Source organism: Rhinatrema bivittatum, chromosome 8 (genome assembly GCF_901001135.1).
Source record: "Rhinatrema bivittatum chromosome 8, aRhiBiv1.1, whole genome shotgun sequence".
In the NCBI taxonomy this organism is placed as follows: domain Eukaryota; kingdom Metazoa; phylum Chordata; class Amphibia; order Gymnophiona; family Rhinatrematidae; genus Rhinatrema; species Rhinatrema bivittatum.
Window position 1 is genome coordinate 30,110,523 of NC_042622.1, and position 17,081 is coordinate 30,127,603.

At 40.5% G+C, this 17,081-nt stretch overlaps 1 protein-coding gene and 1 long non-coding RNA gene across 4 annotated transcripts in view; one reads left to right on the forward strand and one right to left on the reverse strand.

Annotated features, from left to right (window-relative positions):
* The window catches only part of SLC9A8 (solute carrier family 9 member A8), a 220,172-nt gene that overhangs the window by 16,121 nt on the left and 186,970 nt on the right, over positions 1-17,081 (reverse strand). For all 3 annotated transcript variants that reach the window (XM_029612295.1, XM_029612294.1, XM_029612296.1), the window contains 3 exons: positions 14,388-14,499; positions 12,369-12,589; positions 757-903 (listed from right to left, as the gene is read on the reverse strand). In XM_029612295.1, the coding sequence (XP_029468155.1) occupies positions 757-903; positions 12,369-12,589; positions 14,388-14,499 (480 nt within the window). The remainder of the gene's footprint in view (positions 1-756; positions 904-12,368; positions 12,590-14,387; positions 14,500-17,081) is intronic.
* On the forward strand, positions 4,541-12,978 carry LOC115096954. Its single transcript, XR_003858174.1, has 2 exons — positions 4,541-4,630; positions 12,208-12,978. It is a non-coding gene; the product is annotated as an uncharacterized LOC115096954 (long non-coding RNA).

A 17,081-nucleotide genomic window follows, 5' to 3' on the forward strand; every position in this document is an offset into this window, starting at 1 on the left:
TCTTGTTACAAACTGCAAAGAAATAATTCTCATAAATCCCTGTTTTCCGTTACAATTTTGCAGTATTTCTTCTGATTTTGTGTTTTCCGTAATGCAGTGAATTTCATTCATGTAATTATTATCCACAAGACGGTTTCCTGTATAGACCCGTCCCCTACTGGACAGCCCTGGAAAGACCACCAGAGCCTTAGCTGAATACAGACGGGTAAGAAAGTTATTCAAAGCAAGCATGCCAACACCAGTTAAGAGCAGCTGAAGGTATCCAACATTGTATGCAACTATCTCCCCCATCTCTGTTGCCCAAGATTCACTGCTTCCATGATGGGTACAGCTCTATCAATGCTCGGTTCATTGTTGCAAGGAGGAAGGACAAAAGCTGAAGATTAGCGAAGGTGCTTAGACTGGAAAGAAAGCCTTCACAACTGGACTTCAATTCAGGCTTATTCCTACACTAGTATAAGATGTCTAAAGGTGTCCCAACTCTTCCTGTTGAATATGAAGAAAATAATTAATTCCCCCACCAAGACATCAGATCTGCTCAGGACTCCTATACCATTGTCCTGCTACCAAGCCAGTCCATGCGGGAAGTCAAAACATCTTCATCCTTTTAAATTGGCGATAACTGTAATTTTTGTTCCACTGGAATCCACATATTTTACCAAACAAAGAAGTTGAGACTTATGCATGCAGTGGTGAATTACCAAGTTCAATCTCTGAGTTTCTCTCTTTCTCCCTGGAAATAAAATGAGAACGTACCTCTTGAGTTAGTCTCCGAGTGAAAAAAGGGTTCAGATACTTGGCATCAAACCACATAAAGCCTTTGAGATCCTGTCGCTTAATGTAGTGGGCCTCGTACTCTTCCTCAGTGAGTTCAGACAGATGCTCCGATTCAACAGTATTACCCTGAAAATAGCAGAGAGATTCATAAAACGTTACTGGCCTTTTGAGTTTTTGTAAACCACCACCATTTATGTTATCGCTTTATTCCAGTGCTGAAGTATATTTTAATAACCTCCTGTCTACAGTACTTTGCTTTTTAAATTATTTGTAAACACCTGGGGGTTTTGTGCATTCAGGTACAGAAAACCTGTGCTGTGCCCTTTCTTACAAGGGGGACAAACATAGAAGTATACTACAGCGGGGAAAGCCATTTACTCTGGGCCAGAGGCCAGTGCACACCCCTCCACACATTTTCACCTTGCCAAACTTGAATTCGGGTTGTATTATTTTCCCATTAAAAGTGAAATACGCAGCAAGCTTCATAATGAGCCTTTTCTTGAAATTAAAAATTGTTGGTTTTCGGAGTTCTTGTGTTAGTTTGAATCTCTGGAGTATTCGTGTGCAAAGCTTCAGATTCCTACCCACAGATGTCTGTCAAGCAGCAGGGCCCAATCCCTTACTCCCAAAAATAATAATAAAAAACCCCCCAAAAAACAATGTGGCATAGCTCCAGATCCCCTCTCCCAAACCACCAAAATAATTTAACGAAGTCACAGGCCATAGCAGATAGCAGCCAGTGGCTGTGGATGTGCCCCCCACCCCCTGTTCTGATATTTAAATAAAAGTCCTGGCTCCAGGTCCCCCATCCTGCCACCCTCCAAATCCTTTTCAACATGAACCTTGGAGTTGCTTTTTAACTCGTGTGACATGGCTGGGGTAGAGGATGCATTAAATACAAACTCATGATAAAGACAATGCCAAGTTTCTTTACATAGCTAAGGATCCCATCATATTATCTGCCAGTCATCACCGACAGGGCTGTTTCACTGTGGATGTCTGTATATTTGGGGCAATTTGCATATAAAGAATATGCCTGCAGTGGAATGGGTAAATGCGAATCGGTTGTTTACTCTTTCAAAAACTACAAAGGCCAAGAGACACACAATGAAGTTACTAGGTGATATATTTAAGACAAATAGGAGAAATTTGTTGTTTTTTTTACTCAATAAATAATGAAACTGTAATTCGTTGCCAGAGGATGTGGTGAAAGCTATTAGTGTAGCTGCGTTTACAAAAGGTTTGGACAAGTTCCTGGAGGAAAATTCCATGAACCATTATTAAGCTGGAGTTGCAGAAATCCACTGCTTATCCCATTGAATTATTTCACTACATCACTCAGATTTCCCATTGCAAATAAGGTCTCCCATGGGTAGCAATAGGTGCGTGGTTCAAGTTTTTCCCTGGGATAAACAGCGGATTTCTCTCTAACCCCTTGGGATACTGCCAGGTTCTTATGGCCTGGTTTGGCCACTGTTGGAAACAGGATGCTGGGCTTGATGGACCCTTGGTCTGACCCAGTATGGTAAGTCTTATGTTCTAATACAGTAATTCTTCTTTCCCCAGTATATTGCTCCTTCATTTGAAGCCTGTCCCAGCTAATTTTTAGTTAATAGTCTGCCTTGCATGATATTTCAAAGTGGATTGCATTCAGGTACTGTTGGCACTTCCCTTGTCCCTAGGTGGTTTACAATCTAAGGAGGTAATTTTCAAAACATTTTACATACGTAAATGGGATTTTGAAAATGGCTGATATATGCTACTTTTACACACGTAACTCCTTTGAAAATTCACTCCAGTGTTGGTATCTGAGGCACTGGATAGTGAAGCAACTTGCCCAAGGTCAGTGGGATTTGATCCCTGGCTTCCCTTGTTCGCAGCCTGCTCCTCTAACCATTACGCTAACTCCTCCACTCCTAAACGTATGGTGCCATGAGTGGTCATTCACAGGCACTCCAGAGATACCCCCCCCCATGTAGCACAGCTGTCGCAGCGGGGACTCCTCTGACTGACAGGTAGGGACTGGACTTACCTCTGGAACACAGCATGCATGCAACTCTTAAGACAACCAGTTGTTGTGATTTGTACAGTGACAAACTTTCTCCTGTCCTGGTGGTAGGGGGGAGGGGGGGGGGTAAAACACTGCCTCTGAAGCATCCTCTCGCCTGGTGGCTCAAGGAGCAGGAATCTGCTCTGGACATTAACCCTGGGCCTTCCTCATGGCCGTGCAAATGTCACTGAGCCATTAGGTCAGCCTATAAAAAAAAAGTCCATCGTCTTCACAATCCTAACTGTACCAATTTAGATCTCTTTTTGCTACGGACGCCAAGCAGAATTATTTCACTACATCACTCAGATTTCCCATTGCAAATAAGGTCTCCCCTGGGTAGCGATAGGTGCGTGGTTCAGTGATTCAAACGTCAATGCAAGTAATCTAGAATTTCTCTGCGATAGCAGGATGATATCCAAAGTGATGGATGAAATGTAAGATAAAATATAATAGCCATAAACGCTATTGGCTTTGGATACGACCTCGCGACCATGTTCTTGGCGTTCCTCGACTTCATTAAGTTAAGTGCTACTATGCAATATGAAACACGGGTCTAAAATGGGCCACACACTCACTTGAGCAAAAAAAATGAAAAAAAGTTGATCAGCACACTACAGACCCATGATTATATTGGCGGTATACTTTGATGCTAATCAGCACTGATCATTGTATGCCTTGTATGAGGTCTTTCATTAGAAGTATTCTATATGATGTTGTGAATTCACGTTTATATAATACTCTAAACCTTTGGGACATTAGCGTTTATGTTTGTTGCTTTGTTGAGCCGCTATCCCTGCCTTAAACTTAGTGCTATAAGAGATCAGTTTTCTATTTTCTAGATAAAATATAATGCCAGACTCAGGAGGTCCTTTAATGTGTCCATTCATTTATATGAAATGAAGTCTTGAGAACTGAGCCCTCTCTTACATATTTTAAGGTAGAGACCTGAGGTACACATTATCATTACCCTCTGATCTCTGCAGCTTACTAAGAAATTATTTCTTATCGGTATCGTCCTAAAGCTTTAAACTGGTCATACTCAGTCTATGGTGCGATTTTTTTTTAATACAATTTTTAGACTATCCCAGAATCAACTGCTGGGTTAAAAGAAAAGGCAATATCAGAGCGCAGGTTTTTGAGAAGACTGGCTCAGAGAAACAAAGGCCAAGTAGCAAGCACTGCGATGGAGAGAGTACAGCCTTCCGTGCTAATGACCCTTCTTCTAGCTTTTTCACAACAGCTGCTAGTGGTCTGTTGTATGACTCTGAACCCACGTTCTCCACCAGTGGGACAAGTCAGGGATAAAAAGCAAACACTGCTTTACAGAAGAGATCACACTAGAAACCTCTGGCACGCTCACTCAAGAATAATCCTGAACATGAAGATAGGGGGATGTTTGATGCAATCTAGTTTTGCATCATAGAAAAACAGTAACTGTGTTAAAGAGAAAATCCTTTCTATTGTCAGGGAGGAGCACATTAAAGAGAAAACCTGTACCGTAACATCGCATTACAGTATGAAACAGAAAACCTTTCAGAGAGCCCTGCAAAGTAACATGAAAAAAAATGTATTTCCTAAACTGCCTACTGTGTCTGCTTTGGCTAAGGCTCAGAAATACACATTACAAAACATTTAAAATTCCAAATGAACCCCTTCCTCCTACTTCCAAGGTTGATTATCTCTCCCACAACACTTTTTTTTTTTTTAAAAGGGAAAAAGCGAGGTTGAGGAGGAGAGGAATCAGCACCAGTTATCTTTCAACAGTCTGGATATATCTGGTACCTTGGAAAAGTCCGAAGGAGGGTTGGTTACTTTTTTTTTTTTTACTTCATTTTGTCTTAGCCCCAGATGGAGACTGGAGCCTTAGATTTTTTTTTTTTTTTTTTTTTAAGCATAAAGGGGTCCTGCTGATCTATTCTGTAATTAGAAGATTTCCTGATGTTGCAAAGGAAAAACAAAAAAGTAGAAAATTATTTTTGCAATGTAGGCCTAGAGCTTTGCAATTAGTGGCTTCATTCTATTTAAAATTAACTTGTAGGTGGTATGGCAAAGTATTTGTTATATATTCTTTGAACAGTCACATCGCAATGATAGGATGGATCAAATTGGTAGAGGGGATGGGCTATATGTTAAAGATGGCTCAGAGTCAAGCAGGATAAAAGCGCTGCAGGAAACAAAGGGCACTGTAGAATCTTTATGGATAGAAATTCCAAAAGAGAAGGGGAATAGAAGAGCAGTGGGCATGTACTACCATCAACCTGGCCAAAATGAACAGACTGATGATGAAATTCTAACAGAATTTAGGTAAAACTAACAAATTTAGCAACATGTTAATAATGGGCGATTTCAACTACCCCAGTACTGACTGGGTAAATGTCACATCGGGATATGCCAAGGAGGTAAATTTTTTAGATTAAATAAATGACTGCTTCATGGAGCAGCTGGTACAAGAATCGAGAAGACAGGGAGCTATTTTAGATCAAATCCTTAGTGGAACACATGATTTGGTTTGAGAGGTAACTGTGTTGGGACCATCTGGCAATGGTGATCATAACGATCAAATTTGATTTGATGACTGGAAAGATGACACATCACATCTACTGTGATGGCATTTAACTTTCAATTAGGCATGGACGTTGTTTAAAATATCATCTTGGAAGCTCAGATTAGATGTATTCCACACATAAAAAAAAAGATGGAAGGAAGACCATACAACGGCCAGCATGATAAAAAGTTAAGGGGAAAGAGGCTATTCTAGCCAAAAGAAATGGCTTTTTCAAAAAGCATTCATGTGAACACAATTAGGCTTACAATAACCGCCAGACCCCCATACTATAACTGCCATGCTCCCATAGTACATATCTCTTAAGAAATGGTACACTCATCTCTGCCCAACGCTTGACTATCCTGACGAAACTGATAAGATCTGTTTTTGAATATTTATGTGACAGTTCTGTTTCGATTAACTCCTGTTTATATTGATGAAGTTAACACGTTTTCTACCTTTCTGTCTAAGAATACTCAAATCAAGAACTCTTGAAACACCAAATAATTGTACCACTTAACTATATTTCCAATTAATCTGTCTTTATCTCCTATCACAAGAAACATTGTGAAGATGCCACTTTAAGCAACTCTGCTTATTTTTTGTAAACCAATGTAATATACTATATATATATACTACATGTCGGTATATAAAAATAAATAAATAACAATCTTTCAAAAATGGAAAATGGATCTGAAGGTAGGAAACAGCATAAACACTGGCAAGTTATTTGCAAAGCAAGGATAAGAAAGGCAAAGTCAGAATTTGAAAAAAAAAAAAAAGGTTGCCATGTAAACAAAAACCCCTAATAAAAATGTTTTCAGGTACATTTGATGCAAAAAGCTTGCATGGAAGTCAGTTGGACCATTAGATGATCAAGAGGTAAAAGGGACATAGGGACTGTAACTTTTAAATAGGCACACATGTGCACACATTGGTCAGCCCGCTCCCAGAGACACAGACAATTTTATAACATACATGCATATATGCGCGTATGTTATAAAATAGACTGATCACACCCACATGTGCACACAGGGCTGGATTTTTAAACATACGCGCGCGGGGTACATTTGTGCGCGCTACCCAGCATGCACAAATGTACGCCCAATTTTATAACATTCGCGCGCAGCTGCATGGGGATGACGTGCAAATTATTATACCCATTCAAGGCTCACTATCTAACGCTCTTGAATTCTGGGGAAATTGCCTTGCAGCTATCAATACCTTACTCACAAACCTCCATTCTGGCTCTAAACACTTCCAAAACAGAACTGCTCCTCATCTCTCAACACCTACCTATTAAACCCGCTCTTGCTAACGATCCTGCCTACAAAACACTCCACTCACAGCTTTGTGCCAGAAACCTCGGGGTACAGATCGACCAGCAATTGAACCTAAAAAAACACATCAATACAATCCTCAAGGAGGGATTCTACAAACTCAATGTCATGAAAAAACTGAAACCTTTACTTCATGCTAATGACTTCCGTACTATCATTCAGGCCACACGCTCATCTAAAATGGACTATTGTAACTCCATCCTCCTTGGCTTACCCCACTCCTCCATAAAACCCCTCCAAATGCTGCAGAATGCAGTAGCCAGAACTATCTCCACTACACGTAAATACGATCATATCATCACCCCCGTCTTGAAAGACCTTCACTGGCACCCTGTTCCATCCCGCATCCTCTATAAAACCCTCACCACTATCCACAAAGCCATTTACACACACAATTCCAACTGGCTTGACGGCCCTTTCCGCCTCTCATGCTCTAACCGACCCACTAGAACCTCCAAAGCAGCGACCTTCCAAGTGCCATCCTTAAAGAAGGCACACCTCACATCCACGAAAGATCGGGCCCTCTCTATTGCTGGCCCCACGCATTGGAACTCACTACCGACCAACCTTAGGCTACAGTCATGCACTGTGAAATTTAGATCCCTATTAAAGACCTGGCTTTTCAAACAAGCCTTCCCTCAAAACCCTTAATAACCCCCGTCTTTCCGCTCCTTACTCTTACACCTGATACTACTCTATACTGTACATAGTTATATTTTTAATTTAATTGAATTAATTTCAATTATAATTATAATTGCTCCTTCAGTTGTTTATTTTCTGTTCTCAAGTTGCCCATTGCGATTGTTATTGCTCCTTTCTCCGGTTCTATGTATCCCCTGCCCTTTCCCTGTTTATTGTAATTTCCACTCTATAAGTTCGCTGTAAACAGATATGATGTCTCCACTAATATCGGTATAGAAGATTCTTTAAATAAATATAAAATCCGGGGTCGGTGTGTGCAAGGGGGTGCACATTAGTGCATCTTGTGTGCGCCAAGCCCTAGGGGAGCTCCGTTGGCTTTCCCTGTTCCCTCCGAGGCCGCTCTGAAATTGGAGCGGCCTCGGAGGGAACTTTCCTTTGGCTCCCCCCAACCTTCCCCTCTCTTCCCCTATCTAACCCGCCCCCAAGCCCTACCTAAATCCCCCTCCCCCCCACCTTTATTTTGTAAGTTACGCCTGCCTGCCTCTGGCAGGAATAACTTGCGCGTGCTGGCCAGCTGCCGGTACGCAATCCCCCGGCCCCACCCCTGCCCCTTTCACAAAGCCCTGGGACATATGCATGTCCCGGGCCTATGCAAAATAGGCTCGGTGCGCGTAACCCTTTTAAAATCCGCCCCACAATTTTAAGTGGATACATGCCTGTGTGTGCAAATGCCGCCATAAGTGGGGGGATTTTAAAAGACATGAAAGCAGATACCATTACCACTTTTCCCAGTTCGTTCTCAGTTTTCCCAGGTAAGGGATAGGACTTCCAAACCCCCTAGTTTAATAGCCTCCCTTCTCCCTTGTTAGCTCCAACCCTCAAAACCCTGCCAAACTTTATTAATTTTATTACTTTAATCTTTATTACTTAAACATCTTCCATAGCAGAAGTAAAGTTATGTGGCAGGGGACCCTGTCATGCACCTGTGCACATAAGAATTTATGTGTAAATTTGAAGTTGAAATCCAGTAACGGTCATGCCCCGCTTTTGAAATTTTTCATTTGCTTGTGTAGCAGGAGATATGTGCATAGACAGGCAGCTTTTAAAATCTACTCAGTGCGCTCCGGCCCAACTTGTGCACATATCTCCCAGTTTTGGCATGTGCCAGGCTTTTAAAATTCACCTTTAAGGGAGGACAAGTCATAGCAGAGAGATTAGATTAATTTTTAGCTTTGGTCTTTACTGAGGAAGATGTAAGGTAGATAGCCATGCCATAAGTGATATTTAAAAGGTGATGATTCAGAGGAACTGAAAAAACTGGAAATTACAATAGGGCAAATTGACAAACTAAACTTTAGCAAAACACCTGGACCAGATGGTATACATTCCAGAGTGCTGAAAGAACTAAAAAATGAAACAGCAGACCTAATGATAATTTGTAAATTATCATTCAAATCAGCTATGGTACCTGAAGATTGGAAGGTGGCCAATATGAAAAATGTTCCAGGGATGATCCAGGAAACTACAGACCGGTGAGCCTGATGTTAGTGCCAGGAAAAATGGTTGAAACTATCATAAAGAACAAAATTCCTTAACATACGAGGTCTGACAATTAAGTTCATGAACTCATTCTAGAAAAAGTGGTACATACCTCATTTGTCATATTATAATGGGACAAGCCAAAATAAATTTAGTCAAGGGAAGTCTTGCCACAGCAATCCGCTACATTTTTTTGTAGACATGAATAAATCTGTAGATAAAGGTGAGCCAGTGTATCTGGATTTTCAGAAAGTTTGAAAAGGCACCTAATGAGAGACTTTTGAGGAAATTAAAAAATCATTGGATAGGAAGCAATGTTCTATTGTGAATTGAGAACTAGTTAAAAGATAGAAAGCATAGAGGAGGGCTAAATGGTCAATTTTCTCAATGGGGAAAGGTGAATAGTGGAGTATTCCAGGGACCTGTACTAGGAAAGCTGCTTTTTAATATATTTATAAATGTCCTAGAGATGGGAACAATGAGTGAATTAATCAAATTTGCTCATGATACAAAATTATTCAAAGTTGTTAAATCACAAAAGCATTGCGAGAAATTGCAAGAGGATCTTGTTAGTCTGGAAGACTGAGCATCCAAATGGCAGACGACATTGAATGTGGACAAGTGCAAAGTGCTGCACATAAGGAAGAGCAACACAAGTTACAGCTACACATTGGATGAGTTCCTGGAAGAAGAGTCCTTAAATCCACTCTGCTTATCCCTGAAATAAGCAGCATGGAATCTATCAACATTCTGGGATCGTGTCAGGTACTTGTAGCCTGAATTGGCCACTGATGGAAACAGGATACTGGACTAGATGGAACTTTTTTCTGACCCAGTATGGCAAATCTTAAGTTCTTATTTCTGTGTAATATGGCTGCTCACTCTGAACCTTCAGTAGCCTCTTCTTATTTTATGTATCAAGTCATTAAGGAGTAGTCTGAATTTATTTTATCTGCCTTTTTCCCTTGTTCCATGATTCGGGTCATGAAGAATGGCTTTAATATTTTTTTTCCTAGTGCAGAAACTTGGATCTCCCCTCCCACCATCAATGCGCTAAAGCATTTTGAATGCCAGGATGTTTCTGTGTGTATTGTTTTACTTGACTTCATTTTTTTTCGATTATTGTTGGGCAGTACAATCTATTTCCTTTCAAGAGTGTTATCCTGGAAAGTCTGTGAAACTGTATAAACATTTTACACAATTATTGTAGTGTTATAAAGAAAAGTTAACACAGTCACGAACACAGCAACATATACTTGAGGCAGGGAAGGCACCCCCTCATTAAAGTGCATCATAATTAAACAAGTTGGAAAAGTCAAGTGATGGCACACAGAGGCCCTCATACTGCACAACGAGGTGCTGGGGTTTACAGTAGGCACTTTTGGACCCTAGGGCAGCAGAGCCAGGTGGCACAAGTTGTGTATTAATTATGCTGATCACAGCTCATAGCACCTTCATGCAGCAGAGGATCACATGTAGATGAATGGACAGACAGATGGATACGAGGTGTTCATTTTTTTTTTTACTTTTCAAGAAAAGAACATCTAAGAATACACCCCCAAGGATTGATACACCTAGCCAGAAATGCTTAATGCCTTCAAGCATCTCAGTTGTAGCTATGCACCGCATGGCCAGAAAGGAAAGGCTGACATAACTCCACATCCCCAAGGAAACAAGAGATTTGCCTGATAGATCCATCTGTTATTACAATGCAAACAAGAGAAGGCATGATTCAGTCAGGCATCTCAATACAAACATAAGAATCCTTCATGAAGTCACGTATCCTACAGCTAAAGGGACAGCGTTTCACATAAGCTGCCACAGGGTACACTTTGTACCAAAAAGGTTCTCCCACAAAATATCATTAATGCTTAGCGGAATCCTGCTTTCAAAAACGTTTTCATTGTCTCAGGTTGACATCCTTCTTCTTTCAATGCCTTGAAAACCTTTTGAAAGCCGGGTTCTGCTCACCATAAATGATATTTTGTGGGAGAACCTTTCTGATACTAAGTGTATCCAGAGGCAGCTTATGCAAAACACTGGCCACCTTTGGTTTTGTTTGGGCATTTGCTCATAAAGCAAATAGTAAAGTGACGAGAAGATAATGCAATGCCAAAAGGTTATGCTTTTATACAATCTCCGCTATTCGTGAGGCAAAAAAATATCAATCAAAACACTTCTCTATACCCCACTTGTAAGCAAAATTAATGGTATAGGATAAGGAAGGTTTCCTACACCTTCTGTAACATGCCTTCTCGGCCTTGTACACAGAATGAACCAACCTCCTTCCTACCCTTGATTTTTTTGAATATTTATGTGAAAAAAGTTTTTGTGAAAAAGTTCTGTGTCTTGTGCACTTTAAAATTTCACAAAAATGTTTTTCACATAAAATATTAAAAAAAAAAAAAAATCAAGGATAGGAAGGAGGTTGGTTCATGATTACAATCCATAGCATTCTGTGTACAAGGCCGAGGAGGCAGGTTACAGACGGTGTATGAAACCTTCCTCAACCTATACCATTAATTTTGCTTACAAGTGGGGTATAGAGAAGTATTTTGAAGGTTTATGCTTTGGCATTTCTCTGTGAAGCAAGTATTACAGCAACAAGACCTCTCCCCGGAGGTTAAGTCTTTTACAATTTGTTTTTAAAGAAAAATGAAAATGAAAAAAGTAAAATGAAAGAAGAAATATATTAAAATGAAGAAACAGTTCACATGCTCTGATGACCATGGAGTGCATGACCTCTCGCAAGTCTCCACGCCGTAGACGACGCTTCCTTGTGGTCTGGCAAGCATATCTACAATCACTCCCGCATCGGATTTGCAGTCTCACCATTAATGATTAAATGTTGGAGTTAGTATTGTGTGCTGTTTTTGAATGACTCAAATCCTTTGGATCCCTGTTGCTTACCTATAGTCCTCTGTGGGTCTTGGGGCCAAGGGTGGGGGGAACTTGCAGTTTTGCATGTGGTTGTATATCCTGTTCTGGGGTGGGTTCAGGAACTCATCCACCCCAGTGTTGTACATTGCTTAATGTTTAAAAAAAAAAAAAACCCAATAAAAATGTTTAAACATAAAATGAAAAATTAAGACATTTTTCAAAATAAAATTTGGTTCGGATAGAGGTTTTGGACTGATTACAAGTGGGCATATGCCTAGTTTGGTTAAATTGCACCTTGCAGGCATCAATGCACCTCTGAGGGTTTTTCCGCTTTAATAAATAATTAAGACAAACTGTGTTAACTGTTTATGCTCACAAGCACTGATTTTGTTAAGATTTTTTGATGGCAATTTTTTTGTTTTGTTTTGTCTCAGGTTTCTGACAGGAAGACCCAGCTGCTGAACCGAAGGAGTGACTTAGCCATGTCTGCTCTACGTTCCATAGATGCCTATCACTGGAGTAGTTCTCTCGCAACCTTAACTCATACGCATTCATATCCTGAAAACAAATGGACAGACAACAAAATGAAACAAACCATTTTTTCAGTTTTGCTCAGGTTGACATCCTTCTTGTTTCTCCTTCGAGCTTTTGAATCTTCAATGTCAATCAGCCGGATGAGTGGCATTGTTCCTCCTCCCAACAGCAAAATTGTGAATAAAACAATGATTATAGTCGTCGTACCGATGAGCTGCCTTTTTTCTATTGGTTCCAATCCCAAATGGAGACTCAAAGCATATGGAATGGCGCCTCGTAAACCTACCCAAAGAGGCAAGATGAGACTAATGTTAAATACTCTTCAAATCTTTAACCTACACACATAGGAAAAAATAATAAGAAACTTGAAGATGACTTAAAATTAAAAAGGACTTTTTTTTAGGGAAAAGAACATTCCAAATGATAAACCCATTGAGATAGTTTGATTATAAAGCACCAGAATGACCAGTCCAAAAAAGTGAAGAAGAAATTACTTCAATGATTAACAACAAATGGTTCTATCCCACACTTCCTATATTAAACTAAACTGCAGAGAACCACACAGCTTTCATTTTGTGTTAGCTCCTTGTTCTAATCATCCGTCCATATAATGAAGTCAATCCCATCTATTTATTTTCTTTTGCACAATAAAATCCTACTTATTTCGTGAATTGTCAGCTTGTCCCGACATGAGTCCATGTTTCAAAACGTTCTTAAGGGGACACTTCAAACAGAATTACGCTCTTTATGTGTCTGAGCGCATCTTTCTGCACCTTGTTTTCCAAAATGTCTTCTCAAAAACACCCAAACAGCAGACTGCCTTCAGTATCATTGTTGATCCTTGCTGGAGTGGAATACCTTGGTCTACTGGTAATAGTGAGCTCCATATTCATTGCCATATGTGGCTACATTCCAGCTGCACAGTGAGTTATGTGCCTACAATGCAGCCATATAAACTGAGGGCGGGTGGGAGACATTTCCGGGAGGAGTGGAGTTAGCCGCTACAATAATTTTATAAAAATTTTATAAAATGTTTATAAGTTATGCGGCTAACTCTGGTTGCACTATAGGGCTGTCCTAAAAAGTTAGCCGGTTATACTTATCCGGGTATATTCAACAGATGACAGTCAAGTTACCCTGATTAAATCCAGCTAACTTAAACTAGCCGCTCCTCAGCTGAATATCGGCCCCAATGTGTCTGTGAGTAAATAGGCAGCGTCAAGGAGAAGGATTTTGACCAATGGAGCGTGCAGTCCGCTAGCCAAATAACGTTTCAACCAATGAACAATGCCAGCATTTTCAACCAATGGGAATGTGGGGTGCAGTTTGAATGTAACAGGATGACGTGTGAATACTGTGCTGGATATTGCCAGGAGTGCTACAATCCTGCCACACTCCCGGCAGCTTGGAGGCTTTGGAAGGGTGCTGGCTGGGGCAGGAGGGTTCCAGTCCGGGTTGGAGGGTGGGCTTCAGGAGGAGGCCCAGAGGCCACAGTTAGGGGTGCTCTCCTTGGGCCAACAGGTCAGCAACATTTAGAATCTTTTGGAGAACTTTGGAGGAATGGAAAGGAATTTGGGTGCTCTGGCCCACACTAGTTTTAGTCTTATAACTGGTTGGGGGACTGGCTCTGGAGGCCTACATGCTTCAATATATCCGGCTAAAGTTCAAGTTATCTAGATGCATGCAACCAGATAGCCAGTTAGGTTTGAAAGTTATCTAGGTAACATTAGGTGAGGATATTCAGCAGTATCTTTATCCTGCTGAATATCCATGACAAAATTACCCAGATAAATGTATCTGCAACTTTTCTGAATATTGCCCTCTTTGTGCTCAGACTGAGTTTAGGTTTCATAATCATGGGTTTATGCGTGTACATTGACGATTATACAAGAGTAATACATTGCTTAAGGGAGAACAACAGAGACCAATATTTATGTTTCCTCCCCATAAGTCATCTGACTTTGCTTTTTGTAAATAATTTTGTCTATGGCAAATAATGGGTGACCATTTATTTTTCTTGTACTAGACACATCATCCTCTCTTACAAAAACAAACAAAAAACGTCAATTATTATATTTACCACTGAACCACATGATGAACATCATTTTAGGAGTGATTTTATGATCACGAAAGAAATTCAGCAGGTAGGAAAGTGGAAAAATATTCACTGCTCGGCCCAACAGAACAAGCACCTGTGAACAGAAATAAGTTAACTAAATTAGCAAACAGAAATGTTTAATGTACTACTGTACCGTACCTAAGCTGCAACTGTTTTTGCAGGAGCCCCTACTTCCATAGTTAAATAACAGGATGCAATTTTCATTACAAAGGAATCTTAACAGGAAGAGCATAAAGAATATTTATGTTTCTTTAATAAGAGAACTCTGTAGGGAGGGCTTCTAACATACTGGGCCTTGCTTTCCTAAGTATTAGGAAATGGTTTTCAGCCATTTTAGATTAAGGAACCCTCAGGAGCGGCAGTAGTGGTGGTGGTGCGGGGCATCTAGGGAACTTCTGGGGAGGATCCCACCATTTCCCCCTTCATTCATCCCCTTCTTAATACCTTTCCCAAGTCATTCACCAGCCTAATTCCCACCTTCACCCAGACAGTTCCTCCCTGTTTGTCATTCTTCCCCGAATATGTGCTGCTGGTCCCATCTCGGGAACGGTCCTTAGCTTTCAGCACTGTGCGTGTCTCAGCGATTTGGGCTGCACCATACCTGAACGCCTCACTGTCCTCAGACTCACGAGAACAAATGCGAGTGGTCACGTTCTGTCTGGCTCAAACTCACCGACCCTTGTGTGGTGCAGGAAGGGAATGGATGTTCTGGGCTTTGGACCAACAGCACCAGAGAGCCAGGTTGGAAAACACTGATACAGAGGTGCTTCTTCTCTTGGCAGCCATCTTGATTTCACTATTTTGATGCTACATAGGGTGGTTAGAGCCACAGGCCATGAGCCAGGGAAACCAGGATTCAAATCTCACTGCCACTCCTCGTGACCTTGAGCAAGTCACTCTACCCTCCGTTGCCTCGAGTACAAACTTAGGATCTCATTTACTAAGCATTTATCCATAGCCCCAAATAGGAGAAAAGCCTTAGTAAAATCAGGCCCTTAGATTGTAAGCCCTTTCGATTTAGGAAATACCTACAGTACCTGAATGTAATCTGCTTTGAAGTTCGAAAAGCATAATATAAAAAATATATTTATTAAAAAATACTAATTAATGTAACATTGTTGTTCTTCTGAGTCCTTTGCCACGCAGTCACTCTGTTCATCCTTTCCAGTGCTGCTGTGGCTAGGTGTCAATGTTTCTAGGTTTTGGCAGGATCCCACATTATGCCAAAAGGCTTTTTCCCCCTTTTTGACCTTGCTATAAAACTCTGAAAGGCAGACTGTGCTACCGCTCCTGCTGGAGTCACCTCTCTCCCCGGGCATCTAGTATGTTTGTCCAAAACGTCAATTGCCCAATATAATCTTTTGAGACTACCCAAATAAAACAAACTAGAAGAACAGAAACCAATTAAGATTTAAAACCTTTTAAAATGCACTCTTGACAGTTGCTTTGGGTGCATCCCAAAGGGAAACCACAGAGTAAAACAGTATTCGAATTCAAGAACGCACAGAATAAGGGAAGGATGGGAATTATAAAGCTAAATAAGTTTATTTATTTTATTTATAAAATTTTATAAATAAATAAGTTGTGGTGGATGGGCAGACTAGACGGGCCATACAGTCATTTCTATGTTTCTAGAGCGAGGCAAGAGACAACCAAATGGCAGTTTGTTAAGATGTGTACAGAACAAAATAGATCCAGTTAAATGCAAACCCAGTTCCACTCTGCAAACATTCTGAAGAACAGCTAGGAACATCTATGACCATCTACTGCATATACAACCTAAAATTATCTGCAGCCTGAAAACAGAAGTCCAGGTCAGATTGCAGTGAAGCAGCTATACTTTTTCAAAGAATCCAAAAATCCATAGGGTGAAAAAAGAATCTGGCAAATTTACCTTCAGAGCTTAACGGAACGATAAAAAAACCACAGAAGCTGTACCAGAGTCAACCGAGTCACATTTCATGAAACAGAACTTTTTTTTTTTTCATTTAAAATTTTATGAAGGCCAAAACAAACAACGAAACATATACAATCTTGAATATGGATCATCATCTTAATAAGATATGCAAAATATTGACCAAACCTTTTTAAATTTCCCCCTTCGATCATCCATCACTGTATATAAAGCAACAGATATCCATATAAGATAAGAGAAAAGTAAACAGTAGATATCAGATGCTAGTTTCTGTAGCAGTCCTCAGGTGGTGACGTCATTCAGTTGATTTCGCCATCCCATTCTCATAAGGTTGCCAAACTTTAACAAACTTATCCATAGTATTTAGACGGGTTGCTGTCAATTTGTTTAAATAATAAACAGTAGACAATTTCCGCAGAACCTCTGTAGTTCCTGGACACAGTTCTTGTTTCCAGGCAGCGGCAATTACCATGCGGGTAGCAATGATTATCTGAGTTGCTAATGTCTGTTCATATTTATTGAAATCTGATAGGGGAAAAGTTAATAAACAGCATTTGAGATCTTTGATGGCTTGTCACCCAACAATCTCAGAAAATAGCTGGAAGATGGAGTCCCAAAGACTAGAAATACCTGGGCACTTCCACCATACCTGAAGCACTGTACCCTCGTGACCACATTTTCTCCAGCATTGACCAGAAACAGTAGAATATATCTTGTGTAATCTAGAAGGTGTAAGGTAC